The sequence below is a fragment of the Oryx dammah genome, unplaced genomic scaffold (genome assembly GCF_014754425.2).
Source record: "Oryx dammah isolate SB20612 unplaced genomic scaffold, SCBI_Odam_1.1 HiC_scaffold_27, whole genome shotgun sequence".
Taxonomy (NCBI): Eukaryota; Metazoa; Chordata; class Mammalia; order Artiodactyla; family Bovidae; genus Oryx; species Oryx dammah.
The window spans coordinates 115,069,309-115,097,235 of NW_024070211.1; the positions used below are offsets into that span (position 1 = coordinate 115,069,309).

Genomic DNA, 27,927 nt, shown 5'->3' on the forward strand with positions numbered 1-27,927 from the left:
CACAGGTGACCGGCCTGCTGCACAGCCTGGTCAGGGGGCTCCCAGGGAGAGCTGACTGGAGAGGGAGGCCGATCTGCCCCCAGCGCGCGCGCGTCTCGGCGCCAGGAGCCGTCCCGGGGCGTGTTGGCGAGCACTGATATAGATATAAGGACATTTCTCTCCATGGCGTCACGTGACATAATTACCACCAGAATCAATCAAGATGAATTGCACGTCAGCGCCCGGTGGGGATTTTTGCTTAGTTGATCCTGGCCCAAGCCTCTTGTGCAATCGATGGCTCAGGTTGGCGGCGCGGGGAGCGGCCCAGGGCTCGCCGGCGCGCACGCCGCGGAGCCATGAACGACTTTGACGAGTGCGGCCCGAGCGCAGCCAGCATGTACCTGCCCGGCTGCGCCTACTATGTGGCCCCGTCGGACTTCGCCAGCAAGCCGTCGTTCCTGTCGCAACCGTCGTCCTGCCAGATGACTTTCCCCTACTCTTCCAACCTGGCGCCGCACGTCCAACCCGTGCGCGAAGTGGCCTTCCGCGACTACGGCCTGGAGCGCGCCAAGTGGCCATACCGCGGCGGCGGCGGCAGCGGCGGCGCAGGGGGAGGCGGCGGCGGGGGCGGCCCCGGCGGGGGCGGCAGTGGCGGCGCCGGGGGCTACGCTCCCTACTACGCGGCTGCTGCTGCGGCGGCGGCGGCGGCGGCTGCGGCCGAGGAGGCGGCCATGCAGCGCGAGCTGCTCCCGCCCGCGGGCCGCCGGCCGGACGTGCTCTTCAAGGCGCCCGAGCCTGTGTGCGCCGCGCCCGGGCCGCCGCACGGCCCTGCGGGCGCCGCCTCCAACTTCTACAGCGCCGTGGGCCGCAACGGCATCCTGCCTCAGGGCTTCGACCAGTTCTACGAGGCTGCGCCCGGGCCCCCGTTCGCCGGGCCGCAGCCCCCTCCGCCGCCCGCGCCGCCGCAGCCCGAGGGCGCCGCCGACAAGAGCGACCCCAAGACGGCGGCCAGTGGCGGCGGGGGAAGTCCCTGTGCCAAGACGACCCCCGGCTCGGAGCCCAAGGGGGCGGCAGAAGGCGGCGACGGCGAGGTGCCCCCGGGGGAGGCGGGGGCTGAGAAGAGCGGAGGCACAGGTAGGCACCGGACGCGGGGTGGGCGGCTGGGCTTGGGGCCGTGGGCGCGGGGGGGCGGAGGGGGCCTCCCTCTGCTTGCGCCGTTTTATGTGCTACTTTATAAGCGTTCGAAGGGGTTTATACATCCTATAAGATTTCCCTGGCCGTTGTAAAGCGTGTTTACGATAGGAAACCAATTTAGGTGGGCTTAAGGTAGACTTCGAGGAGGACATTAATCGCTGCAGAGAGCTTTCCCCCAGTTTTGTGCGGGGGGGGTGGGGTGGTGGTCCTAGAGACCGTGGAGGGAGGTAGAAAGGGAGGGGAGATTTCAAGCCAATTTGTGAGTGTGGACACTCGAGCCTCCTGCTTTTAAAGGAGTGGGGTGTTGGAGAGAGTTTGATCCTTAAACTGGACTTTATCCAAGCCTCTGTCTGACGCACGCTGCTGGCTGGAGTCGAGTAGATGCCCGGCACGCTCGTGTTTCTCTCCCTTCTGAGTCCAGCTCAGAGCCTGCCTCGCTCTCGCTCTCTGCTTCCCACCTCGATGCCAGGCTCTGTGTGTGTGTGTGTGTGTGTGTGTGTGTGTGTGTGTGTCGGGGCGTGAACACAGGTCCACGCCCGCACTCTCTCCTGTGCCCGCCCATATATCATCCCCCACGACGCAGGCAGGGCCTTTCAGCCGCAGCAGGGACGTCCCCAACCGGCCGAGGCCTGGCCCTTGCGCGGCCCGAGCGGGTAGCCAGGGGTGGGCAGGCAGTGGCCTCTCTTACCCCTTGGTCTCTTTAACTTTCAGTGGCCCCCCAGCGGTCTCGGAAAAAGCGCTGTCCCTACACCAAGTACCAGATCCGCGAACTGGAACGCGAGTTTTTCTTTAACGTGTACATAAACAAAGAGAAAAGACTCCAACTCTCTCGGATGCTCAACCTTACTGACCGGCAAGTCAAAATCTGGTTCCAGAATCGCAGGATGAAAGAAAAGAAACTGAACAGAGACCGTCTGCAGTATTTCACTGGAAACCCCTTATTTTGAGAGCTCCAGGAGCACCCCTCTCCCCTGAGCCCCACGCACCCACTCTCCTCCCCACCAGCCTGCCCTGAGCAGGCCCAATGTCCTTGGGTTTAATGACGCCTCTTCTCTGTGGAACTCCACGATTCCTTCCCACGGTCAACTCGGGACCTCCCAGCGACCACTGCAGCCTGCGGACGAGGTCGGGGACTTGGCCGAACGGATCCTAATAAGGGGAAAATGGTAAATGCAAACGTCCCTTTACAATTTTACCGCCAATGTGCTGTTGTTCTTCCCTCTCTCTGAGCTCCCGTGGGGACGCTGTGGGATCTGTAGAGAGTTAGGCTGAGGGGCTGGAAGGCACTTGTTTTTGTTCTGAGTTTAAGGGACTGCATCTTTCCCCTTGGTGAATGCAAATTATTTAAACTCTGGGAAATGTACCTTTGGTCTGTCGAATCAAGGCATGAGTCACTGTCTTTTGTGTGAATAAATGGTTTCTAGTAAAATGAAGGTTATAGCTTCAATACACTGTATGAATTTTCCTCTTTGAAGAAGTTTAGTGCCTGATTAGGATATTTTTGTGGCCAGAACCTTCTCCCCCAAGCAACTGAAAATCAAGTGAAAAGCTTTATAATCCCGCTAAGATAAGACTTGTTCTCTCCCATCCCTTCTAAGCTACACTGGCATTAAAAATCACTTTAGGGATGACTTTCTGAATTGAAGATGTGACCCAGCCATGCTGGTGCTGCCTTATCCAGGCAATGAGGCTGGGACAGCAGGACCTAAGAAACAGGTCTCCTTGCCCACCTTACCCTATCCGACACCCAGGGTAGTAAACTTGGAATTCCTTTTAAAAAAGAAAAAAAACTGGGTAGGAGATCCAAATTCACCCTTAATAAGATGTCAAGGAGTCAGGGTCCCTTAAAAGAAGAAATAAAAACTAGAACCTTTCATTGAAACAAAACTAATTTTCTAAAGGGACAGTATCAGGGGTGGAGAGGGCCTGGGTCCTTGCTGGTGTCACAGGGACCTGGAACAGAGAAGGTCTCCCTCACTGCCCCGCCTTGGAAACAGGGCCCAGGACTGCAGACCACTTCTCACAGCAAATACCGCTTCAAGTTAAAGAATGTGGTGGAGGCTGCACCGCACTTTATGTTGCAGGGCCAGGCCAGGCTGTTTACAAAACCTTGAACTGTCTAGACAACACCATAAAAGCCAAAGTTCTAAACAGCTTAATTGGGTTATATTATACACCTTCTGGTGGGCCCAAAAGAGATTTCCGCAATGTGCAATAAACTGGAAGAGTGAGAAAAGCTTCTCTTTCTCTGAAAAGAGTAAAGTGAATCTTATGGCTCTTAACCTCTCATAAGTCCAAAGTCAAAAAATAAATCCATGAGCTATACAGCACCCCATGCATCTTCCAAGGAGGCATGCATTTCCAAATGCAGAATTTTTTTTTAATTATCAAAGCTTTTGGAAGGAAGGAAAAACATAAGTGCATAAGTGTATGCCTTTGAACTTCCAAAATGTCAAGGTCATCACCTTTAACCTTTCTGAATAATTAGGCGCCTTAAGGTTCTTCTGTGATATTCAACTGCCACCCACTCTCACACACACATGCTCACACACATCCAGAGCCCCACACACATTTATGACCACACAGAATCATATCGAGGGCTCCCCATAAATCTAAGCAAATTCCTAATTTCAGGATCAATAACCTTAATTTCCCTTCAAACATTTGTGTAATTCAGTACCAATTGACTTCTTTTAAAAATACTGGTTATATTAAAATGTCTACCAGCATGCTTTTACTACAGCTAGGAAGTGCTGGTTGTTGGTGTTTTTTTTTTTTTTTTTCTGGGGCCAGGGGAAGTCATAGATAGCAGTCCATTAGCTCTAGTGAAGAAACGCGATTTTGAAAGTAGGCATTTGAAAAAGAAAGTTCTATTACAGACTTACTTCGTTATATTTGGGAAAAAAAAGAAGTCACCCTGCCAAATAAGTTACTGTACTTTCTATGATATGGAACAAAAGAAAATATATTTATATTGTTTCCAAAAGCGTCCCTCAACGTTTGGTTAAGGATGCGATAGAAACAAAGCCTACAATTGAATAATTTCGTTCAGAAGGGGACTCCTTTGTTTGGAATCCTAGGCATCCGTTACAATGTCAGTGCCCTAGTAATGTGATCATTCCAGGAGGCTAAAACTGGTTTATTTTCTTCTCTCTCCATCTCTCTCTCTCTTGCTCGCTGGCTTGTTCTTTTTTAAATGCTGCGTCTAAATGTAGCAGCTTGTATGTGCACCACCTTAGTCAGAACCTAGAGATACCATTTCGCGTTTGCATGGCCTTGGAGAGCCACACGGGGGCGTGCTCACGTTCCAGAAGCCTCATTTGTCGGAGAGGCCGCGGTACCGTATCTTTCGGATACTGGATTCTAATATGCAATCTTAACCGGCTAGAAACCGCTAAGGTGTTTGCTTGCTGATTGTTTGTTCTCAGCAGCCATGAGGTTGGGAAGTTGTATAAAGACAGAGGAACGCGAGCAGATTCCTGAAATAAGAGATCACCTAATCGTTGTCTTCTTATAGATAAAGCTGTTGTAAAGAATACTTCGGTATAACCTGGTGGTGTCGAAGAGAGGTTTTTAAAAGACAAATGTGTGCATTTCAAAAAAATAAGCCATGCCACTGCAAGTTAAATTATGGAAATCAATTTTCTTGGTTTGCGTGTGGAGAGCGATAGGAAGGTAGGACCACCCCTGCCTAAAACCGCGTCCGCCTTGCACGCTCTCCGACCGCCTGGGGTGATTAAAAGGCTTTTGTTTAAGACAGATCGGGGCGCCGGCAACTTAGCTGAGTGTGGTCTCAGAAAAATGAGACGCGTCGAGACCTAGCGGGTCGTTCTGCGCCAGGGACCCACCCCCAACTCCCGGTAGTGCCTGGCGCTCGGGGCTACCGGTAGTGACCGGTAGTGACCGGGAGGCGCAGGCAGGACTGAGTTAGGGCTCCCGGCCATACTGAGCTAGTGAGGCGGCGGGGAGCGGTAGACAGCCCCGGGGAACGTTTGTACTTCAAGGTGTCGTGGAATGGTGTATGCATTTGAAGCAAACGGGGCTTTGCGTTTGACAGAACCCTGGCCACCTTCCCAGCTGTCTGCTGGCCTTGAGCGTGGAGTTTGATTTTGGCACAAGCTCTTGAAAGCAGTTTTCCTTCCCTATGCTCTCCTCAACCCCATTCCCACCCCGAAAGCCCCTGACATTGCGGAGGGCCTGTGCCACCATCCAAGGACCGAAAGAGAAGTTCCAAAACGAAGGGTGGCAGTCCCTTCTTTCCTGAAGTTCATTGTAAAGCACACGCAACCGCGGAATTAGTGAGGACCTCCTCAACTTCGCCGTCTTTGCCCCCTCCCTCCAGGCCGCGTACTAAAGATTCTGGGTCCACCCCTGGAAGCTGGCATCGGCTTCAGTGGAGGCTGGGGGCCATCAGTCTCCCCACCCCATGGGAGGCGCCAGCCAGAGGCATTGATGTTCCCCGCGGGCACCCTGGCTCCTGGCTGTCTGACTGTGGGTCCAGCTTAGCTATTGTGAATCGACATTTCCCGGGGCCTAACCTGGGCCTCAGTCCAAGTGGGGTGAGAGTCCTCCTCCCCAAATGTCGTTGTGTTCCTCTTTAGCCAGCTCCAGCGGGGGCACTTGTGGCCTTAGAGGGCCCCTTGGCCTTGGCTGGCAGCCTCTCCTAGACCACGAGTGCTCAGCAATCTGTAGTCCCTTTCCTCTCGGCAGCGCCCAAGTTGAGTCTAAAAAAGACCGGGGGATTGGTGAATTGAACCAGGACTTCTCCAGGCTGCAGACCTGACCTTTCTGGGATCATTCAGGGCATGGCATGTGGGGTTCATGGAGCATGGCCCCAGCATCTTGAGTCACTGAGGTCTCAGAGCTTGAAGTGAAGGGAGATTGGGAGAAGTAGGAGTCTTTTGTGTCTGCAAAGGGAAGAGGTTCCTAGGCTGCTGGTCCTTTTGCAGTGTCTCCCTAGACCCGTCTTTGCATTGGTGGCGGCTTCCCTGGCCACCCCGGTTGCCCTTTTGCGTTCTTTTCACATTGGCTGGGAGGTGCACGGTGCAACCCAGAAGGGTGCTTGGAGGAAGCAGCTTTTAAAATTTGTGCCTATCCACTCTGCCCCCCAAAAGTGGCACATCTCTGAGAGGTCACTCAGGGCCCAAAATCAGTGGATCCCCAGGTCCACCCAGGCCCAGGGCAGCTGCCCTTTTTCCCGGTGACAGGAAGAGCAGATGCAAGTCACTTCTTGATTACAAATGCTAATTTCTTGCTGAAGCGACCCTTTTAATTTTTCTCTGGAAAGAACTGTGCCAGAGAGAAGGATGTCTTGATACAACTGTGGATATTCATCTCCTTTATGGTACAATATTGATTTATTATTAATGGTAACTGCTCCAACTGATCTAAAGATGATCGAAAACAGCCGCTATGTAGCTACATTAAATACTTGTAAGCAAAATAAAGCCTGGCCTTGAAAACCCAGCCTTTTTATTCCATTTGCTTTATCTTAGCCTTAGGGTCTTAAGCAAAGTTTCCATCCTCCCAAGCTCAGATCATTCTCTTCCTTGTATTGTTTCTATTTTGCTTGATTTTTATAATAAAATCCCTCCAAAATATTGGCAATTTCTGGCCTCAAAGAGCTGGTCTGAAGATAAAAATTTGAAAAAGAATAAATAGAATTTTGTGATAATAGATTCAAAATGTGTATCTGATACACATTTCCCCCCTCCTCCGGGGAGTGAAGATGACCTATTTAAAACCAAATCCAGTGTGGGAGTGACTGAGCCTGAAGGCGCAGGGAGCTGAAACAGAAAGGCTCCCCAAAGTCATGAGGCAGAGGTCCTGCTTAACGGCAGATATACCCCTTCGGTGAGGAATTGCTGGTTTTTAGCTTGGATGTTTTCTTCATGTATAAATAAAGATTATGAAAGGACATTTGATGGGCATAAAATTTGCGATTAGATTGAACACTCTTGCCTCTCTTGTGGGATAGGGAGAACGGGGCAGCGGAGTTCCGGGCAGCTCCCTTGGCCGACATGCAAAGGGAGGACAGTAGTGGAGCGCCAGGCTGGCGTCAGGGCGCCTGCCGAGAGCGTGTGCAGCGGGCACTTTGTCCAGCCCTGGGCACGCTCAGCTGTGGCTGAGATCATGATCTCCGCCTTGAGAGAAGGCAATTTTCGGGGTGCTAGTCTGTGGCTGTTAGCTTTGAACAGGACCTTAGCAGACTTGAGTCAAAAGTTGGGGTTTTTCCCCTGCCTTCTTCACTTCCCCACCCCCAAGTCTAAAAACAGCCACCCCTGCCGAAGGTAATGTTTAAACCTCCGCTTCCTTAGCCGGCATCCCGCAGCCGGAGCAGTTAGAGGCGCCAGGCTTTTAACCTGACAATGATGTTGTATTTGAACAGCTGCGTAAAGGTTTAAAAGGTCTGTCTCATTGCCACCGAGGAGTTTTTTTTAAAGGGGTTATTGTTTGGGCGAGGGCACTGTGAGGGGACAGCCGAAGCGGTCCCAAGGCCGAAAATAATGTCCACCGACTTTTTCCACCAGGCCAGGGGAGATTCCTTTTGGGGAGGGGTGGACAAAGGGTTTGCTGGAAAAGGTTTCTGTGAAGGAGCGAGCGGGCTCCAGTAGGCTGAGCATCGGGCTCCCCCAAAAAACAAAAGGCAAGGCAGAAACCCAGTTTGCCCACAAGTTCAGTCTCTGGGCCTGAAATCCAAGGCCAGCCCCCGTGACAGGAGTGTGGCGAGAAGAAAACACGGACGCCTCCCCAGACAGAGGACTGGTTTACGATCAGAGTTTCCCGGGCCCTTCTCCTCTCTCGGGTGCAGGAAAGGGGATCCAGGAAGCCTGAGAACGGCTCCAGTGCCCTGGCCGGGCCCCTCACCCAAGGCAAACCTTTGGAAATCAAGTTTAAAGCTCCCTGCTGCTGCCCCGAGGCCGCGGCTTCCGAAGGACTGCTCACCGCCTGCAACAGAGAACGAGGGAGGAAGTTGTTGAAGAAGTTTCTCATAAAACTCTGACTTTCCATGGTGGTGATGGTGGTTGTTCTTTTAATGAGGTCGACCACAACCCCAGACCAAATCCTTTTTATAGAACTTTCCCTCACCAAAGGAAACAGAAGACTAAGGTTCTCTCACCTCCTTTTCCCCCTCCCTTCCCTTATCCAAACAGAACCTTCTCAAATAATTTTAGGAATTGCCCCAAACTGTAAAACTCAACTTCTGACAAAAGCATAGCTTTTAATATTAGACAATTTGTGTTAAAACAAAAATTGACCTTCTTGGTTAGTAGCGAGGGGAAAAATCAATAGTATAATTTTCAATAATTCATAAAGCGAACGCCATTATGCTAAATCTTAACTATTAATCTTATCCTTTACAAAGTCTCGATTGATTTGTTAATAAAATATCTTCCCGTGTGTGGCAACAGCGGGTATAACTCTTTAAAAACCTTCAGAAGCAAGAAAATTACCAAGTAGCCCAAGAATGTAGATGAGAATTTTATTGATCGCCCTGATTCTTCTTAATATGTATTAATAAATTCCACAACCTTTTGTACCTTGCACTTGTCAAAAACCAATGCTTTTACAAAATCCATAAAAGGAAAACATATTTTTCTTTGCAGAAGAACTATATGACACCGTTGCATCACTCTCTCCTGCGTGGCCCAGTCAGTTTTCTAAAACTTCTGGAGTCAGAGTGTGAGAGTTTCCCCTTCCTAGAAAACATTCTTTTCTCTCTTCTTCCTTCCTTCCTCTTTGCCCTCTATTTTCAGGGCGTGTGCGGAGGGAAACCTCGGTTTAGTTGGTTTAGTTCTTCCGCTAAGAACCGGGGGTGGGGGGACGCTTTCGCGGATGCCGCGCTGCTGGCGAGGGACTGTCTCCAGGCTGAAAGCTCCCAGCGGCCCGGCCCGCAGAGGTCGGGGTGTGGTTCCCTGAAGAGCCGAAGGCTCGAGTAGCCCACCGGGGCGCAGAGGCGCCGGGAGCTGGGGCGGGCTGGCGGGCCGAGGCAGAGGACAGTGCTGGGGCCGGGCCGGTCCTCGGGGCTCCGCGGGGCTGGTCAGCTGCGTGGCCTCTCGGCCCTCGCGGCCCTTCTCGACTCCACTCCCCAGGATATCTTGGACGCGTCTAAGGCGCCAGAGCTCTTTCCTGTGGACTCCTGGGGTGGGATGTCTGAGAGTCTGGGGAGTCCAACTCACCTTCCCAGGCTGTCCGGGACAAAATGAACCAGGCTGGGCCCCCACCCACCGCCCTGGCCCCGGCCCTCTCGGGCGCCTTCTGCCTGGGTGTGTGCGGGGAATGCTTCTGTGTGCTGGCGCCACGGCGCCCGGGCGTCCCTCCCCGCGTGTGTCCTCCCGGAGACCCCTCGGGCCGAGCCTTTCCTTCCGCCCGCGGGCCCAGAGGCTGGAGTGGGGGACGCGAGTGGGGCGGGCGGGCAGAGCGAGCCCCAGGAGCCCGGCGGGCGGCGGAGAGCGCTGCGCCGGTTGTCTCCAGCGCGCACTATCGCGGGCGCGTAGTAGATGTCGCTGTTGTCCGCGCTTACGCGGCCGGCTGGCCGGGCTCTGGAGCACGTGACCTGCGAGGAGGCTGCGGCTCAAGGCCATTTTCAAATCTCATTGGCTTGGTTGTCATGTGGTCGGCAGAGGCATCCACAATTACACGGGGAATGTTTTCCTAGAGATGTCAGCCTACAAAGGACACAATCTCTCTTCTTCAAATTCCTCCCCAAAATGTCCTTTCCCAACAGCTCTCCTGCTGCTAATACTTTTTTAGTAGATTCCTTGATCAGTGCCTGCAGGAGTGACAGTTTTTATTCGAGCAGCGCCAGCATGTACATGCCACCACCTAGCGCAGACATGGGGACCTATGGAATGCAAACCTGTGGACTGCTCCCGTCTCTGGCCAAAAGAGAAGTGAACCACCAAAATATGGGTATGAATGTGCATCCTTATATACCTCAAGTAGACAGTTGGACAGACCCGAACAGATCTTGTCGAATAGAGCAACCTGTTACACAGCAAGTCCCCACTTGCTCCTTCACCACCAACATTAAGGAAGAATCCAATTGCTGCATGTATTCTGATAAGCGCAACAAACTCATTTCTGCTGAGGTCCCTTCGTACCAGAGGCTGGTCCCTGAGTCCTGTCCCGTTGAGAACCCCGAGGTTCCTGTCCCTGGATATTTTAGACTGAGTCAGACCTACGCCACCGGGAAAACCCAAGAGTACAATAACAGCCCCGAAGGCAGCTCCACAGTCATGCTCCAGCTCAACCCTCGCGGCGCGGCCAAGCCGCAGCTCTCGGCCGCCCAGCTGCAGATGGAAAAGAAGATGAACGAGCCAGCGAGTGGCCAGGAGCCCGCCAAAGTCTCCCAGGTGGAGAGCCCCGAAGCCAAGGGCGGCCTTCCGGAAGAGAGGAGCTGCCTGGCAGAGGTCTCCGTGTCCAGTCCCGAAGTACAGGAGAAGGAAAGCAAAGGTCGGTATGAGCAGAGTTGTCACCCCAGCGGGGCGCGCAGCCCCGGAACCGGCAGAGAGAGGGAACACCCGGGTCCCCAGTGCCGAACTGGCAGCCTGGGGCCCCAACTGGCAGGTGCCTCTCCTGCCGTCTTTTAGAGGGGCAATCTTAATCCCGAGATGGTTTCCTCTTCTGCCGCGCTGCCCTGACCCTCCTGGCTAGTCCTGGCCCCATGCTGATGGCGCCCGGGCAGAGGAAGGGCTTGCCGGGTTTATTTTTCCTGAGCTAGACCTGAAATGCAACAAAAGAGCGCAAATGAGACCTGCGGCTGGTAAACGCGGCCCCAGAACCTCCTTTCTCCCGCTCAGATTTGCAGTCCCAGCCATGCCTTTCACTCAATGATGATTTTAAGGTGGTCCAAGGTACCGTGTTTGTGTTCAAGCGTATGCACCCCGCATCCTGCGAGCTTGGGGACAGCAAGGGGAATGAGATGGCTGGACCAGTTGGTGCTTGGGCCGGAGAACAGGGCTCCCTGCCTCTGCGGGGATAGGTAACCTTGGCTTTGTCTGGGGAAAGTGCCGAAAGCTTTGCAGTCCTTTTGCAAAGGGGGCAAAGGCAGAAGGGAGGGAGAAGGGAATGTGCATGGCCCCCCCAGCAGGGCCAGCCTTAGGGCTGGATAGGGCAGAGAGCCAGGGACTCTGGCTTTTCTGCCCCTGATCCTCTGCCCCAGTGCTCAGAGTTGGGCCACAGCAAGGAGCTACATTTCTCATTTCTGGGAGAATGCTTTTGTGTGGGAACAAGAGAGCACAAGAATTCAGGAAATTCTGGGGCATAAAACGATGCCCAGGCAGGGCGGAGAAGGTGTACTCGGTTCCTCTGGTATCTTTTGAAAGAGAATTGGTATCTCTAAACCTGGCTGTGGGGCTCCCCGCCTGCCTGGGAGAAGTGGGGAAGAAGTGGCAGGTTTGGGGATCTGAGGCAGCAGTGGGATTTGTAGGCTTGTTAGACTGTGGTTTGCTTCTTCCACTCGAGCCCTGTTGTGAGATGATCATTTAGAACGTTGCTGGCGAGATCCTGAAAGTTTACTATTGTACTAATATTTTGTGCAGGTCAGAAAGTAGAGAGAGAGAGAGAGAGAGAATGCTGACACAGACGGCAAGAATACCCACCCATTTGTGTCATTTTGGGTACTTTAACTAACCTGGCATCATTTACAAATATCTTTCAGGGCCCACGTCATGTGAGTAATGTTTAATGCAAGCATTTCCCAAAGCGGCCTGGCTGCCAGCGGGGTCATGGCCAAGGGTAAATTTGAACAGATTGAGAGAAAAAAAAATTCTTGATTTTTTTTCTTCTTCTCCCTTTAATTTTGTTAGAGGAAATCAAGTCTGATACTCCAACCAGCAATTGGCTCACTGCAAAGAGTGGCAGAAAGAAGAGGTGCCCTTACACTAAGCACCAAACGCTGGAATTAGAAAAAGAGTTCTTGTTCAATATGTACCTCACCCGCGAGCGCCGCCTAGAGATCAGTAAGAGCGTTAACCTCACCGACAGGCAGGTCAAGATTTGGTTTCAAAACCGCCGAATGAAACTCAAGAAGATGAGCCGAGAGAACCGGATCCGAGAACTGACCGCCAACCTCACCTTCTCTTAGGTCCGAGGCCTGTCAGAGGCTAGGATCGGAGAGGGGCGCCGAGTTCCAGGGCCGAGTGCTGGAGGACTGGGAAGGCGGAAACAAAACCTTCAATGCTCTTTGTTTTTTGAAAAAAAATTTTTTTTCCTGCTAGAATGTGACTTTGGGGTCATTCTGTTCGTGCTGCAAGTGATCTGTAATCCCTATGAGTATATATATATATATATATATATTAAAAAAACTAGCACGTGTAATTTATTATTTTTTTTTCATCGTAATGCAGGGTAACTATTACTGCGCATTTTCATTTGGCTCTTAACTTATTGGAACTGTAGAGCATCCATCAATCCACTCGTCCATCCAGCAATGTGACTTTTTCATGTTTTTCCTAACACAAAAGGTCTGTGTGTGTGGTTAGTCCATGAGCTCATGGCGTTTTGAATACATCCAGTACTTAAAAGTACTTAAATTACATATATATTTAAAAAGATTAAAACCCACAAGCTTTGGGGGGAGGGGGACTAAAAAAGCACATTACAATGTATCTTTTTGCAAATGAGTTTAGCAGTTGTCCTTGGTGAGATGGAATATTGACTGACTTTGCCTTGTAGCCTTTCCCTTGTGGTGCATCTGTGGTTTGGTAGAAGTACAACAGCAACCTGTCCTTTCTGTGCATGCATGTTCTGGTCGCATGTATAATGCAATAAACTCTGGAAACGAGTGCACTCCCTCTGCTTTCTGAAATGGAAATATGTTGTGATGGAGATGAAAGACTTTGGAGAGATTATCTTCCTGTTAAACTGCTTGTTTGGGGCAGTTGCGGGGGTGGTAGAGAGTAGGGGGAGGGATATGGGAGAGAAAAGCTGAAGGGGGCCTTTGGTGCCGAAATTCGGCAGTGGTGGGGGAGTGATAGTCCAGGCTGTGCCTGCTGTTTTCCTAGCTGGGAAGAAGGAGGGTCCTGTCTCCCCTCCCCTCATGATAGTAACAGAATTGATCTGTCAGTGGATGTGAACTTTCCTCTAGCCTGAGCCTGGTAAGTAAACCTCTGCCCAAACCGCATTTTCCTCGCAGCTCCCCACTTGTGTGTCTTCCTTTCTTTCGTTTTGGTTGTGTTATTTTTAATGCTTTCAGTGGAGTCTTGGTGATTTCTAGCTGGTGTGCCATCGTCAGGGACTAGGTCGAAATCAGTCTTGCCCACCTGGAAGCCACGGGGCCTGCATTACAGGAGCAAAGACAAACAGCAGCTTAGCATTGCATCGGATCCATTTCTGCTCCCCTGTTCTTATCCCTACCCCTATCCCAAGCACAAGATAGCCAGGCCACAGTGAAGCCAAGGATGAGTGAGTTTTCTCACCCCACTTTGCCCTGGGAAGGATTTTATGTTCAGTCATTACATTTTGGTGGCCTACATGAAAAAAAAAATTAAAGGAAGGAAAGGTTTTCACCAGTTAATTCTCCCTCTATTTAATTACACACTGCTGGTTGGAGCCATTGCATCTGGGAGGCAAGAAAATGTACGAAAGGTGACCAAAAGAATTTGCAGATGAACATGACTTCCCATGAAGTCCAATGTTCCAGTTGTTACCATGGCACAGAAAACTCCAGCTGTCTTTTCTCTGTGTATGAGTGTGCATATAGATAGATGGAAAGATAGATAGATTGACTAATGGGTTGCAGGATCCTCAGCCCATGAGAGTCCATCCTTTTCTAGTCCTGCCAGGGAGAAGAGGAAAGGCCTTGGGGGGATGAGCTGACAGAGAATTCGTTACCCCAGGTTGTGCTGTGGTTTCAAAAGGTCTCCAGTAGACTCAAGCAGCTTCCTTGACAAATCCTTGGATTTGTCAAAGGACAAATGAAAATGACAAATCCTTTTCGTGCCCCCCCCCCCACTTTTCCTCTAAAAACAGTCCCTTTAAGGAGGTCTCAGCCTTAAAACCTTCGACCAAGAGTCCTTGGGAGACTCAGTAATTATTCAGAGTTTTAAACTTCCTGCCGAAAACAGAGATTATTTTCCAGGTCCAAGACAGAAAGCTTTAGGGGAGCCATTTCCTAGGGTGGAAGATGGATGGCATCAGTGCCAGGTTGGGAACACTGGAATAGATCTGCCCAGACCTCCACTGGTTGGGCAGGAGAAGGAAGGCAATTTTAGCTTCTCAGTTTACCTCCAGGGATGTGGGGAGCACCATTCGTTGTTGACAAGGGGTCATGTCTCAGAAGAAAGTCTGGGCTACAGGCAGAGGCAGCTCCTCTGGAATAAAATCAAAAAGCCTTTGGCAAAGGCAATCAATCAGACCATAAGTAGCCATTTCCCCCCTTCCTTTCAGGAGCTCAAGGTGGGCTGGGAGCCCCCCAAGGGTGCTCTGGGCAACTTGTAGAGCGAGGAATATATCCTCCAGCCGCCGACGCCCGACTGCTTTTTGTCTCGGCTCCCAGCCGGGCTTCCGAGGCTTTGTGCCATGGATTTGGGAGTGACAATGGACATTTCCCTCAGATTCAAGGCTGCTTAGTCTTACCTTTGCAGACTGGGGGAAAAAAAGTGGGGAGGAGAGAGAGGAAGAAAGAAAAGAATTCCTAAGAGCCCAAGGACCAGGGCATTTTTTAGAGATCTCTGGAATTCACTTGGAGGCATCCAAGTGAGAACCAAGGGGAGCGGCCTGGCCCAGGGAAATGCTGTTCCGATGGCCATTCTTGAGGCAGGGTCGGGGCGGCAGCGGGGTGCGGGCCTGCGCTGCCATTTGGGTTCTGCCCTATGGCATGTTCTCTTCCAGGACCTTTCCAGAAGTCCCGGAGAAGACAAGGCACCCTGGCCGCCACGGTCCCCGCGGTGCTGACTGCCAGCTTGTGGACACTTCCGAAGGCAGACAGAGCCCGGGCGGTGGCCGCCGGCCGCGCCCAGCCCGAGGGCCAGGCCGCCCCAGCTCAACCCTCCGGCCTCAGCGTGTGCTCAGCCTCACGTCGGGGGTGTGTGTCTGCGCGGGCGTGTGTGAGTGTGGTAGGGGGAGGGGGGCCTTTCGAGCTGCTCCATCCGTCCGTTTTATTAGGGACACATTAATCTATAATCAAATACACCTCATAAAATTTTTATTGAAAGGCATAATATCATTACAGAGGTCTTCCACCTGTTTTAAACAACACGACAAGCTGTGAGAGAGCGTGTGTGGGTGTGGGTGTGCGTAGGCAGGGGTGGGCTGGGGCCGGGAGAGAAGCACCGGGAGAACTCCCCTCGGGCGCCAGGGGGCCGCCTCGGAAGGCCGGCCTGCCTCTGGCCGCACAGGCTCGCGCTCCCCGCCCCCGGCCGCTCTGGGCTCTGCCAAGTGCTCGGTGCGCCCAGAACTCACGGCCGGGAGCTCGGAGCCCAGACGCTTGAGGAGGCAGCCCCGGTCCGGACTGCAAGACCGAGGGCGGCAAGAAGAGGCGAACAAATAGTCCCCAGCGCCTCCTGCGGCCGCGGTCGGGGCGCGTGGTCCCAGTCGCCACCGGGTTGGCCGAGTCAAGCCGGGCCGAGCTCGGCTCACGGGCCGGGACCCGTGGGCTCTAATTGCTGCTCTTATGTTGATGATGATTTTTTTTTTTAAATCACAGCAGCCCCCAGTTTAGCGGACTGATTTACTCCTGGTATTGGTAAATATGATCACGTGGGCCGCGCGACCAATGGTGGAGGCTGCAGCCTGCGAACTAGTCGGCGGCTCGGGCGCCGGCGGGGAGCGGCGCCGCGGCGGGCAGTGTAACCTTGGGTGGGAGCGCGGGGCGCCTCAAAATGTCCTCCAGTGGCACCCTCAGCAACTACTACGTGGACTCGCTCATAGGCCATGAGGGAGACGAGGTGTTCGCCGGACGCTTCGGACCTCCAGGGCCTGGCACGCAGGGCAGGCCCGCAGGTGTGGCCGACAGCCCGGCCGCCGCCGCCGCCGAGTTCGCCTCGTGTAGTTTTGCCCCCAAATCGGCCGTGTTCTCCGCCTCGTGGTCCGCGGTGCCCGCCCAGCCCCCGGCGGCGGCGGCGATGAGCGGCCTTTACCACCCATACGTGCCCCCGCCGCCCCTGGCTGCTTCCGCCTCCGAGCCCGGCCGCTACATGCGCTCCTGGATGGAGCCGCTGCCCGGCTTCCCGGGCGGTGCGGGCGGCGGCGGCGGCGGCAGCGGCGGTGGCCCGGGCCACGGTCCCAGCCCCGGCCCCAGCGGCCCACCTAACGGGCGCCACTACGGGATTAAGCCTGAAAGCGGAGCGGCCCCGACCCCCGCCGCCGCCGCCGCCGCCGCCACCTCCACCTCCTCCACTTCCTCGTCTTCCTCCTCCAAAAGGACTGAGTGCTCTGCGGCCCGAGAGTCCCAGGGGAGCGGCGGCCCCGAGTTCTCGTGCAACTCGTTCCTACGGGACAAGGTGGCAGCGGCGGCGGCTGGGGGAACCGGGCCCGGGGCGGGGATCGGATCCGGGTCCGGGGCAGGCGGCTCATCGGAGCCCTCAGCTTGCAGCGACCACCCGAGCCCGGGCTGTCCGCTGAAGGAGGAAGAGAAGCAGCATTCGCAGGCGCCGCAGCAGCAACTTGACCCAAGTAAGTGCAAAAGAAATTGCCCCCTGATTTATTGCTGAAACCTGTAAGGCTCGAATGTGCAAAACTGATAGTTTTACTAACCTATAAAAACGTCTAGACGCCTACCCTAGCCTGGGCGAGCTACACGCATCCATAAAAAAAGCGTCCCATAACCACCTACCCTGGGCACGCGGTTTGTACGGTAAACAGAGCGCGGGCATTAAGGCTTTTTATGATAATTCCCCCCCAAGTTGTGAAAAGCGGCCATCCTTGGTGAAATTAATTTAACGATTTCTTCTCTCCCCCACCCCGTTGTCTCTCCCTGCCTCCCCTCCGCCCCTCGCTCCCCTTCTTCAAACCCCCCTCTCCATAGACAACCCCGCAGCAAACTGGATCCACGCTCGCTCCACCCGGAAAAAGCGCTGTCCCTACACCAAATACCAGACGCTTGAGCTGGAGAAGGAATTCCTCTTCAACATGTACCTCACTCGGGACCGGCGCTATGAGGTGGCAAGGATTTTGAACCTCACAGAGAGACAGGTCAAAATCTGGTTCCAGAATCGAAGGATGAAAATGAAAAAGATGAGCAAGGAGAAATGCCCCAAGGGAGACTGACCCGGCGCGCGCCGGCAGGACCGCTCTGCTTTGCAATGGCAGTGGGGTTTTTTTCTTTGTGGGTGCTTGATTTCCAGAACTTCTCCAGCCATTCGGACATTCCCCCCACCCCATTTTATGTAGAAGTGACTGTGTGGTTGGTTTCTGTGAGGTAATTTGGGGGACTCTGTATTTGCTCGCTTATGTGTTGGAGAAACCAAGTGGCTTTGGGGTTTTGCCCTATCCTGCTCCCCTCTTTTCCTGTTCCGTTGGTTCCTTAGGAAATGCCATATTTTGTGAGTGCACGCTGGTTTGAGGAGTCCTCTCCTGTATAAATGCCTCCTATATTTCTGAAAAGTGCTGTAGTTTAGCCCCGAGCGCTGCTTAGCGCTGCTCAAGCAGGGGCCAAGCGCACCCAATTTCCGAGAGAGCGAAGGCAGAGCGACGACGGTGCGGAGGCCCGCCCGGGCCGAGCCCTGGCCGTGTTGCCCACCGGTTATGAAAGTCCCTTTTCCTCAGGGAGGCCGTGGGCCCTCCACTGAGATCTAGAATGAGGCCGAGAGAGGAGCCCAGGGCCTCTGGTGGGTCAGGGGTTTCTTCTCAGTGCACTGGAGTAGCCGCACTCTCCCTGGGAGGGTTTGGCTCGCGTGGGCGGCCGCGGGTGTAGGCCCTCCCGGTTCCTGCCTGAGGACCAGTTGTAAATGCTACCGCTTCCTACCAATAAATGCTGACCTGATCAAATGGAGCCCAGACGCTGGCCCTGAACACTGTGTGCTTGCTTTCTCTGCCTCTTTGCAAAATATCACCCGTATGGGACTTCTTCCCCATCTCTGGGAAGGATACTCTTCTAAAAATGGCCCTTCCACCTGAGAGGTCTCTGATGTGCCTCTGAGTCTCGCTTTGGTTGGGCAGACTGCAGCATAGAGCACAGCCCCCCACCCCACCCCGGGGGAGCCCTCGGCGGTCCTGTCCCAGCCTGCTTCCAGTGCCTCGGCGAACTCTGTACCCTGGACCCAGTGTCAGCATTGCAGCAGAACCGGCAGAGCCCACGGACCCCAGAAACCAAGGGACCGTCTTTCTGGGGCTTTGACATACCGCACCCCATATCTCCCTCTGTTCACGGAGTCGCAGCCATTAACACCCCCGCTCCCCCCACCCCCCAACGCAACCAGGGAAAGGCCAACTCAGCACCCTGGGGCAACTCCTCCAGTTGCGCGGGGCTGGCTGGCTCCGGGGAGGGCTGAGCCGGTTAGGCTATGAGCTTCCGCCCCTCCCCACAGGAGCCCCGAAGTGACCTTAGAAGATCAAAATGGTCAAGGCTCTCCTCCGCAGCTATCCCCACCCCGCTCCCCCCTCCCAGTTTCTGTGTGTTTAGCCCCCAGCTCGGCCCTCTGAGGGCCGCATTCAGAGGCTAAAATGAAGGTCATTGTAAGTGAGGATTTGGGCCCAACACGGCCTTTGCAGGCCCGAGAGGCGGCGGCGCCGGGCGGCTTGGGCTGGGCGGAAGGCGGGGGCGATGGCAGAGTTTTGGGGGGATCCGGATGAAAGAGGGGACTTGAAGGAAAACCAGAGGGGGGCAGGGAGGGAAATCCGAGGCCCAGATCCGGCAGAAGGTGCTGCGTACCCCCGCCCCTGCGGCCAACCCGATACCTTGGGCTCTTTGAAAACAGGAAGAGCCAAGGTGTCATAAAGCCATCGAGTCGGCGAGACGTCTGGAGGTAATGAGTTTACAACAGGCCCGGCGCTTCGCTTTGAAAGTATCTCATTTTGATGTTTGTGTTTGTGGGAGGAAAGGAAAAATGCAGACAAAACTGGGTCTCTTAAAATCTGGACAATAAAATACAAACAGGACTCCGTTGGACTAAGAAGACGGGCTGGGGAGCCCCGGATGAGGTGTGAGCACCTAGGAAATAAAAAATGGGGGTAGTAGGGAGGAGACAATACAGTTCTGATTTTTAAAATAAGCTGGGTATAGAAGAAGCCAGTGGGTGGCTCTCAATAATATTTGACTATGGCCGCCGTCTAGCTCCTTCTTTTCAAAAAAGGAAAATATGTCTGTTATTTGGGGGTGGGAGAGTTAGTGCTCTTGGGTCATTTACTTAGGCCGAGCATCTCCCAGCCGCATGGTCGACGGAAAGAGATGAAGTTACCACTTAAATGACCTTTCACAAAAATATCTAGCCCTCCACTCCAAACATGGAGCAAAAATATTGTTGGAAATTATTTGCTTGCTTACAGATAAATTAATCGTTACAGCTGAATTGGAGGAAAGCATTTTTGAAAATGAGAAAAAAGATTAGCCTCTTGGGAAACATCTAAACTGATTAAAGTCTTTGCTTTTTAAAAAACTCAAGTGGAATGCTTAGCTAATTATTTCACTCTGTGATTTTTGATATAAATTTAATATCTCATTTATTGTGCTTAGAAGTTCCAATGAACACAGCCCAACGGGGCCTTTCCAGACAGGCATTCAGAGATAAATCAAAAAGTTTTTAATTTGCCTTCTATCCCCACCCCCATTGTCCAGTGAAATGGGCCTGAAGCATTAAAATTACAAAGTAGCAAACATTCAGGATTTAATGCTACATGTAACAACTTTAAAAGAAAAAATGAACGAATTTAACATATAGTTTCTTAGCTTTCGAAGTCCATGGTTCCACTGTTAAAAAAACAACAAAAAAAGAGGCCTACAGCAGTTGATATTTAGAAAGTTCTGATCTCGTTGAATCTAGCCCATTCTGTAATTGTGGGCGATTACAGAATGGGGACTTACTGTGTCTGGCAAAATAAGGGCTGGAAGCTTTTGAAAAAGACACTACTGGAAGCTCTCGGGAGCAGAAATATCTTTGGCATTCAGGAGCCCCTGTTTTCTGCACTTGACTTGTCGACAGTCAAAGAGATGAAAGCATTATTAGTGTCAGCGATCCAAGCCCCAGTCAAGCTAAAGAACAAGATTGGCATTGGTTTGAGTTGAATAAAGAGAAGTTAAGCTCACTCGGTTAGAGGTGGCATTTGGCCACTAGAGAGCGCCGTTGCTCCATTTTGCGATCGTAAAGCTGGCGTTGCGGCCGAAGAAGGGCTTGATTAAAGATACAATCCTACGTTAGATTCCAAATTAGGATAAATTTAACCAAAAAGAATCAATGTGCACTATTACATTCTCTAGAAGTGTTTATTACGTATAAAATTTGGCTTAGTCAGGATTTCAGAAAACTTGGACTACAGCACAGTTGAAAACTGTTACGTTAATGCATTGTATCAAAACAGAAAAGTGTACAAGCATACTAATGTTTACGAAGTTAATCGCACTCTGTTCCCATTCAGATTATAAACGGAATGCTTGAAGGAAAAAAAAATAAAACTGTTTTGTCCCAAGAGGAAGTGTTGTCTTACAATGTTTTCGTAATTAGGCCAGAATGTGTGTAGAAATGAATTTGGTGTTTGTGTTTCTTTTTCGCCCCCACAGGAATCACAAAGTTCTAGAAAGTGCTTTGTATTATTGAGATCTAGGCTCTCTCTTCTTTCCCCCCATTCCATTCCAAAATCCACTATCGAGGGTTTAACACACACACACACACACACACACACACACGCCCAACAGTGAAATTAAAAGGGACGATTACAAAGTTTGTTTCAAGGCTTTATTGAAAATAATTACTCTTTTAATTGAGTATTTGCAAGATTGGAGTACAAACCCTTAACCGTCCAAATCAGTTCGTTCGCCTAGGGATTTAAAGGAAGTTTTTTACCTGGTGATAACTGGCAGAAAACAACAATAACAACAACAAAAACCGGACCCATCACCACTCACACAGCAAAAGCCTCCTTGCACTCCCTACTAATTTAAAAATAAGACATGCCTTTATAATCTGCAGATTCATTAGCAATCCGTTTACCTTCACTATTTTCAGCTATTCCCTACAGAAATAAAACATTATCTTGTTATGCCTTTCCGTCTCAACCTTATTTTCTCCATTTGCAAAATAATAATATTCTGTCCACCCGGACTAACCTCAGGATCTCAACCACGAGCTGGGCCAACCCACAAAGGGCAAGAGGTAGTTGAAATCAGTCGCCTGCTACGCCTTTGGGAGCTGTCTGGGGGTTTTAGACATTCTCATTTGGCGTGAAAAGCCAGCAAGGTGTGTTTAAGTTTTAGCGGGGGCGTCCTCGGTGGGCTGAGAGTGTTTCTGAGGTCGGCTCCCGTGGGCCTGGCGCCCTCAACAACAATGGAGTATCCCAAGAAAAAGGGTCACCCAAAGACCCACGAAAAAGGCAGAGTAGGCAAAGGAAAACACACTCAGCAGAGACCTATTACATTTATTGGACATTGAACATCATGAACACAGGAGTTGAGGTCGGGGGAAGAAGAAGGGGAAAGAGAAGGCGAATTGGTGGTGTAAAGCCAAGAGGCTTCAGAGCCAGTTTCTAAAATCAGGAATATTTTTCCGATTCACACTCGATTTGCCCACATGACACGGGACGTTTCTCTTCCTTGTCCTTCATAGATTGAGTTTTCTTTCTTTACCTTTGGAAAAATTAGTAACTTTTTAAGTTGAACACGGCGCCTATTCTCGGCACTAACTTCACAGGCTTGTTGCATGAACTAGAATCGTTAGATGGGCGCCGCCTGCAGCTGCTTGGAACCGGCATGTTCCGAACGCCGGCCCGGAGGCTCCTTGGGGGGCTCCCGGGTGTCGGTTCCCCGACCTCCGCCCGGGGCCACCGCCTGCCGAGGTCCTCTCCACGCAGGGGCTGAGACCTGGAGCCGCGCGTCCTGCCGGAGAAAATACCAGCCTCCCCAGCGTGAGTCCTCCTTCGCGGCTTGGAACATTTCTCTCTGCTTTTCTATTTACTCCCTCAGCAATGCTAATGTTCCCCCTCCCCACATTCTTCAGGCTGCCCCCTGCGCCTGGTACTGACGTCTATCAAGGGTGAAATGATGGAAACTATATTCATGGGCATGATTTCCATTAAATATCAATTAACCTGGGAGCCTCAGCCAGGCGTGCAGTGCGTCAAGGGTAAATGTACATCTCATTTCCACAAGGCCCTCTCGGCTGGAAAAGAAGGGCTTACTTAGATTCGCTTTGATAATGCACTTTGGTATTGAGGTCACCTTTGTGGACTTTAATCAAGCCACTTGGATAGGACCTAACTCAAATATTCAGTCCGGATCGTCTACACGGCTTGTCCTCGTTCCCTGGGCTGCGCCCGCGTGTCCAGAGGCGCAAAAGCCACGGCCAACCTCTGAGGGGTTGCTCCAGGGGCCGGGGAGGGAGTCATTTGCTCCACAGTCTCCTGGGAGTGGCCTCCCTGCCTCCCCGCTCCCCCACCCCCAAGTGTAAGGCTCTGCGGTGCCCCCGCCCTGCCGGCCATGGCCCGCATTCCCTGGGCCCCGGGGGCACGGCGAGCCCTTGGCAGTGCGGTTTTATGGGCCCCCTTTAAGGCTGGCGGAGGCATCTCCGCGCCAGCGTGAGGCGTCCCGTCGGGTGCAGTGATGTCGCCTCCGCGCGGATCCCTCCGCGCGGTTATCTCGCGTCCATCTCGCTCCCTCTCCCGGCAGTGGCGTGGTGCGAAAATGCCTCGCCGGGGCGCACCGGGGCGGCAGCCTCGGCAGCGGCGGCGAGAGCGGTGGGAGGGGGCTGCGGGGGGGGCGAGGTGAGAGGTGGCGGCGGGCAGAGGGTGTTTTTTTTCCTTTTCCCTCCAGAGCGGGGGTTTGTAAACCGAAGCCAAAGAGTGTCTCCGTGGGCCGGGCGCACTTTTTTTTTGTCCCGGTGCGCTCAGGGCCGCCTGGTGCCTGAGAGGAAAGAGTGGAGGCTGCGGGGCAGGTCACCGGGGTGTTGGCGAGTTTATTGCGGCCAAGCCGGCGCGCGCCGGGAGAGGCCGGGCGGGCAGTGGAACGCGGGGGCTGGGTGAGGCCCTGCGACCCGCGAGGGAGGCGGCGCGAGGTCGAGGCGGCGGGCGCGAGAGAGGAGCATGAGCGCCCAGTAGCGGAGTGCCCGCGGTTGCGGGGTCTCAGAAGCGGCGGGCGGGCGGGCGGGTGGCAGCAGCAACGTAGCCCGGCGGCCCCAGTGGCGCGAGCAGCCGCCCCAGAGGCCCCCGCGGCAGTGCGGTGGCGCTGAGGCGCGCTCCCTGCCAGCTCCGCGCCTCCCGCCCGCCCGGGGCCGCCCTACCTTGGCCCCCGGCCGCTGGCCGCCGCCGCCGCCTCGATGAGTTCGTACTTCGTGAACCCGCTGTACTCCAAGTACAAGGCGGCGGCCGCGGCGGCGGCCGCGGCGGGCGAGGCCATCAATCCCACTTACTACGACTGTCACTTCGCGCCCGAGGTCGGCGGCCGCCACGCCGCTGCCGCCGCCTTGCAGCTCTATGGCAACAGCGCCGCCGGCTTCCCGCACGCGCACCCGCACCCGCACCCATCGCCGCCGCCCGCCGGGCCGGGTTGCAGTAGTGGGGGCGGCCCGGGTCCCGGCCAGGACTACTTCCACCCCGGCGGGGGCAGCCCAGCCGCAGCCTACCAGGCCGCCCCACCTCCTCCGCCGCCGCCTCCCCCCTGCGGTGGGATTGCCTGTCACGGGGAGCCCGCGAAGTTTTACGGATACGATAACTTACAGAGACAGCCGATTTTTACGACCCAGCAAGAGGCCGAGCTGGTACAATATCCTGACTGTAAATCGTCCAGTGGTAATATTGGCGAGGACCCAGACCACTTAAATCAGAGCTCGTCTCCTTCTCAAATGTTTCCCTGGATGAGACCACAAGGTTGGGATGCAATTTTTTTTTTTTTTTTAAGCGGGGAGAGGGGGAGAAATCTGCTTTCATCTCACGTAATTGCTTTAAAACTCCCCTTTTCTCTCCCTCTCCTTTTTCTTCTGGTGTAGCTTACAGTGACTCTTATTCATGAAGTAGTACAGACTTTTTTTTTTCTTTAAAGTAGAAACCATGAAAAGATGATGGGGGTCATAATAATTGCTAGGACGTTCTCGCTGTCCCTCTTGCCTGCCCATGCTATATATTATATCAGACCTAAGGAGAGTTGTGTATATTTCACCCCTTAGACCTGTTTCAGAAACCCCAGCAACCTGCAGACGCACCACTACATTTTTAATGTTTATTTTCCTCTTTTTTTTCTCTTTGTTTTAATCAGCAGCTCCTGGTAGACGAAGGGGAAGACAAACCTACAGTCGTTTCCAAACCTTAGAGTTGGAAAAGGAATTCCTTTTTAACCCCTATCTGACCAGGAAGAGAAGAATCGAGGTTTCCCATGCCTTAGCCCTCACAGAGAGACAGGTAAAAATCTGGTTCCAGAACCGGAGAATGAAATGGAAAAAGGAGAACAACAAGGACAAATTCCCGGTTTCCAGACAGGAGGCGAAGGATGGGGAAACCAAAAAGGAAGCCCAAGAGCTGGAGGAAGACCGAGCGGAAGGCCCGACAAATTAACTTCTACCTTTAAAATTTTACCGCAGACTATTAAAACTAATGATCAGCATATGCTGGTGGACACCACCTGTTTTCTTTTTTGGAAAGGACTTTACCTGTGTTTCAAGCTACCTTCATGTCACTGCTCTTGAGGTTTCTGCGCTTTGAGAGGGATTTGGGTGTTTAAAAAAAAATGTTTCTAGTGTCGCATAGAAACAGCCCTTGAGCTGTCCTATGTAAGAGTAATTTGATACTGACCTTGTAGCTATATTTTTATAATGGTAGTTTTTAATGTCTGAGCTGGTGATTTTGCCTCGACAACGTAAACTTCCTAATGATTAGCACTAAATAATTGAATATAAAATGCTTTATTAATCAAACAAGTGCACTTGAACGTTTTAAATCTTTTCTTTATGGTGAGTAAATTAAAAGAAGTTTATTAATTTTAAAAAATTATGCCCGCAGAATATTTACTTTATATTATTTGATTAAAATGTGTTATTTATATTTTTTTCTGCTTTTATAATGAATGGTTCGGGTGCCTTTTGTTTACTCCTAAAAGGTTTCTTTGAGAATTTTGTAAATGTAATATCTCTGGGAAAAGTCTGGGCCAAATATTGAGAAAAGCACATGTTAGCTGAAGAGTGTAATGTATAGTCCTGGCTCTGCAGCTTCCTTAAACTTGAGGAAAATGTTCGGCTAGTGACAGAAGTTTCAGGACAATGTCAAAGTTGACATTTAATAATTTTTCTATAGTTTATATGAATTATGGCAGTTTAATCATCTACAGTGAATGAATACTTGAAAAGTCAATTATAACATTTTCACTTAGATACTTTTTAGTCTGGCAAGTCACCTTGTGGAAGCCTCTCCTTTCTGAATTTGCTTTCGTTTTGAACTGTGCTTGGTATCGCCTGCAATTGCTAGGTCTTTGTGCTGTGGCCGCCGCTGTGATTCCGGTTTTTGTGTTTGTTTTTTTTCTTCTGAGGAGGTGCCATATTTATTTTGTATTCTCTTCTTTCTGTTTGCACGCCCATTGTGAGCCAACTTGTGTGCATCTCAGATATCGGTTGGTACGTCCTCTGCTGTTCTCCAGGTTGGCCTCACCTATTTGAAACAAGCCTTGAGAGCAAATGCAGAAAAATCCAAGTGTAAACAACCGCTGCAGAATATAGCTAGCTCCTTAATAAAAGAAATTAATCCTTTTTCTAGAGCTAGTGTCTTTGAGCGCCGCCAATAACCCTTTCCCTGAGTCAGGAACAATCTCCAGGGCTCATGTGAAGGAGGCAGCATCCTGCTAAAGCATCTATTTGATTTTTAAAAGGTGGGAGGGGGGTTACCTGCACCCTTGCTATAAAAATAAATAAATGCGAGGTGGGGAGGAGCTCTCTTTCATTTCAGAGAGGCTAGGCTATTCTAGCTTCATCTTGCTCTAAACAACCTTGATAAGATACTGGGAAAGCTTTGAACTTCGCAAAAGACTGGAGTTGTAGGCCCAGTGGGTAGCAACTCAGAGTCCAGATTATACCACAGCTTATTCCATTGAGCCAGCGCTGATGCTGGGGTTTGGGATCTGTTATTAACAAGATATCCATTTTCCATTTGAGGCTACTCCTGCAGCTGCCATTTTATGAGGGAAGAGGAGGGGGAAGAGGGACAGGAGGGAAGAGGAGAAATTCAAGTAAACTAACATTTCTCCCCACAAAAGGGAAAGCCCCTTTATCAGGTAAAACTTTGAAGAATTCTCTTCTTTTTCTAGATGCCTGTATGTTTTTAAAGAGGTACATCTTAATTTCCAGAGTGGCTTTTATTGCACAGGTATGAAAATGGAATCCTATACTTTGGGGCCTGTATCACTTGTTCAGGTGATGGTGGGCTGTTTGCCTGCTGCTTCAAGGACCAGGGAAAAGTTGGCACAGGTTAGGCCAGAGGCGAACACCACCTGGCTTTCTATCCAGGGAAGAGGCCATGGCTGTGGCATTTGCTGACCTGAGCCAGGAAAGAGTTTTAAGTCAAGGGTGGCGGCCCGGGGCTTAAGAAACATTTGCACAAGAAGAGACAGCTGCAAACGTGCCTGCTGGATTTGGAAACGTTTTACTGTGTGTGTTGCCTGAGACTCTGCTGTTGACTGGTTTAGAGCAAGTGTGCCAAGTGCTTGAAAGCATGGCTAGGGAACAGTCTGGCTGTGGAGAGGGTGGGAATAAGCTGGCTAGAGACTGGGGCTGGCTAGACTCCAGCTGCCCTCCATTTAAGGGATTCCTCTATTAGCAAAATTCACTGTCTTCTACACAAGAATTCTCCCTGAAAATCATTTTTAGAGCCATTGATTTGGGCAAGACTTTATATGGTGGGGGACCCGGTGCATGGATTAATGTGGAAATCAGTTAAGGAAGGGTGGTAAAAAGTGTTTTTTCCTCCATTTTGTGCTACTCTGAAAGTGTTGTACCTTCTGGCCCTGTTGGACCCCTAACCTATGGTAAATTCGTAGCTCATGTACACAAAAAGACTTGCAAAAATTAGTACACTTGAGAGTATTTGTACATTTACACATTTGGTATTTTGGGTATATATTTGTTGTACATATACATAGATTACTCATGGAGAAAGTGTTGGTAATTAATGTAGGTATACATGCTTCCTTTTGTAGTTGGGGAAAACAGATTTGTCTTCAAATAAAGAGTCTGTGGAATTACAATCACACACATTCACCACCTTCTTTCTTGCAGTGGCTAGAAACCCCCATCTGTGTTTCATGCAGACAACTCCCAGTAACGAGTGCAGGAGATGCCCTTCTAATTGGCTCAGATCTGTAAACATCCGAGGGTTGCAGCATATCGAACCAACATTTTTGCTGCAGAAATTTGCATAAGCCTTCAGAGAACCCTTTGGACTGCTTAGAGAGTCTGCTTAGAGAGGGCTGTAAATCATTTACAGAAAAATAGGACCCTCCAATGTTAACACTGGATGAAAAAACCAAGGGTCCTAAGTGATTTGGGTTCTCTGCGTAGACCAGAAACACACAAAAGAAGGTGTGGATCTCAACGGTTCCTAGAGAAAAGTCAATTCAGGGGCTGCCATTTTGTGAGGTTCCACAAAGCCCAGCACATGGCTTATCTCTGCACAGGGTGAAAAAGTACAAAT

At 51.7% G+C, this 27,927-nt stretch overlaps 4 protein-coding genes across 8 annotated transcripts; all 4 read left to right on the forward strand.

Moving 5' to 3' along the window:
* The first annotated feature begins 335 nt into the window (after positions 1–335).
* Positions 336–15,107, forward strand: HOXD11 (homeobox D11). 3 transcript variants are annotated; one of them, XR_005718952.1, is made up of 3 exons: positions 336–1,113; positions 1,885–2,339; positions 15,010–15,107. XR_005718952.1 is itself a non-coding variant. In XM_040228215.1 (2 exons), exons 1-2 carry the CDS (start codon positions 336–338, stop codon positions 2,118–2,120), a joined length of 1,014 nt encoding a protein of 337 aa, XP_040084149.1. In that variant the 3' UTR covers positions 2,121–3,026. The 3 variants fall into 3 exon arrangements, 1 of the variants encoding a protein (XP_040084149.1); XR_005718951.1 differs by lacking the exon at positions 15,010–15,107 and adding an exon at positions 11,985–12,071; XM_040228215.1 differs by lacking the exon at positions 15,010–15,107 and having other exon boundaries at positions 1,885–3,026.
* Positions 9,763–12,962, forward strand: HOXD10 (homeobox D10). Its single transcript, XM_040228214.1, has 2 exons — positions 9,763–10,629; positions 11,985–12,962. The coding sequence occupies exons 1-2, from the start codon at positions 9,885–9,887 to the stop codon at positions 12,260–12,262; spliced, it is 1,023 nt and encodes a 340-aa protein (XP_040084148.1). The 5' UTR covers positions 9,763–9,884; the 3' UTR covers positions 12,263–12,962.
* Positions 15,108–15,490: 383 nt separating the features above from the next.
* HOXD9 (homeobox D9) lies at positions 15,491–18,129 on the forward strand. 2 transcript variants are annotated; one of them, XR_005718950.1, is made up of 3 exons: positions 15,491–15,862; positions 16,541–16,791; positions 17,144–18,129. XR_005718950.1 is itself a non-coding variant. In XM_040228213.1 (2 exons), exons 1-2 carry the CDS (start codon positions 15,999–16,001, stop codon positions 17,383–17,385), a joined length of 1,035 nt encoding a protein of 344 aa, XP_040084147.1. In that variant the 5' UTR covers positions 15,491–15,998; the 3' UTR covers positions 17,386–18,129. The 2 variants fall into 2 exon arrangements, 1 of the variants encoding a protein (XP_040084147.1); XM_040228213.1 differs by having other exon boundaries at positions 15,491–16,791.
* Positions 18,130–22,675: 4,546 nt separating this feature from the next.
* HOXD8 (homeobox D8) lies at positions 22,676–27,484 on the forward strand. 2 transcript variants are annotated; one of them, XM_040228216.1, is made up of 2 exons: positions 22,676–24,126; positions 24,512–27,484. In XM_040228216.1, exons 1-2 carry the CDS (start codon positions 23,577–23,579, stop codon positions 24,805–24,807), a joined length of 846 nt encoding a protein of 281 aa, XP_040084150.1. In that variant the 5' UTR covers positions 22,676–23,576; the 3' UTR covers positions 24,808–27,484. The 2 variants fall into 2 exon arrangements, with proteins under 2 accessions (XP_040084150.1, XP_040084151.1); XM_040228217.1 differs by having other exon boundaries at positions 24,515–27,484.
* Positions 27,485–27,927: the final 443 nt, after the last annotated feature.

Bases quoted from the DNA above. Each gene is read 5' to 3' on its own strand.
- HOXD11 (XM_040228215.1), top strand. From the start codon at position 336: ATGAACGACTTTGACGAGTGCGGCCCGAGCGCAGCCAGCATGTACCTG. The intron at 1,114-1,884 runs GTAGGCACCGGA...TTTAACTTTCAG, and splicing joins TGAGAAGAGCGGAGGCACAG to TGGCCCCCCAGCGGTCTCGG.
- HOXD10 (XM_040228214.1), top strand. From the start codon at position 9,885: ATGTCCTTTCCCAACAGCTCTCCTGCTGCTAATACTTTTTTAGTAGAT. The intron at 10,630-11,984 runs GTCGGTATGAGC...TAATTTTGTTAG, and splicing joins ACAGGAGAAGGAAAGCAAAG to AGGAAATCAAGTCTGATACT.
- HOXD9 (XM_040228213.1), top strand. From the start codon at position 15,999: ATGTCCTCCAGTGGCACCCTCAGCAACTACTACGTGGACTCGCTCATA. The intron at 16,792-17,143 runs GTAAGTGCAAAA...CCCTCTCCATAG, and splicing joins GCAGCAGCAACTTGACCCAA to ACAACCCCGCAGCAAACTGG.
- HOXD8 (XM_040228216.1), top strand. From the start codon at position 23,577: ATGAGTTCGTACTTCGTGAACCCGCTGTACTCCAAGTACAAGGCGGCG. The intron at 24,127-24,511 runs GTTGGGATGCAA...TGTTTTAATCAG, and splicing joins TCCCTGGATGAGACCACAAG to CAGCTCCTGGTAGACGAAGG.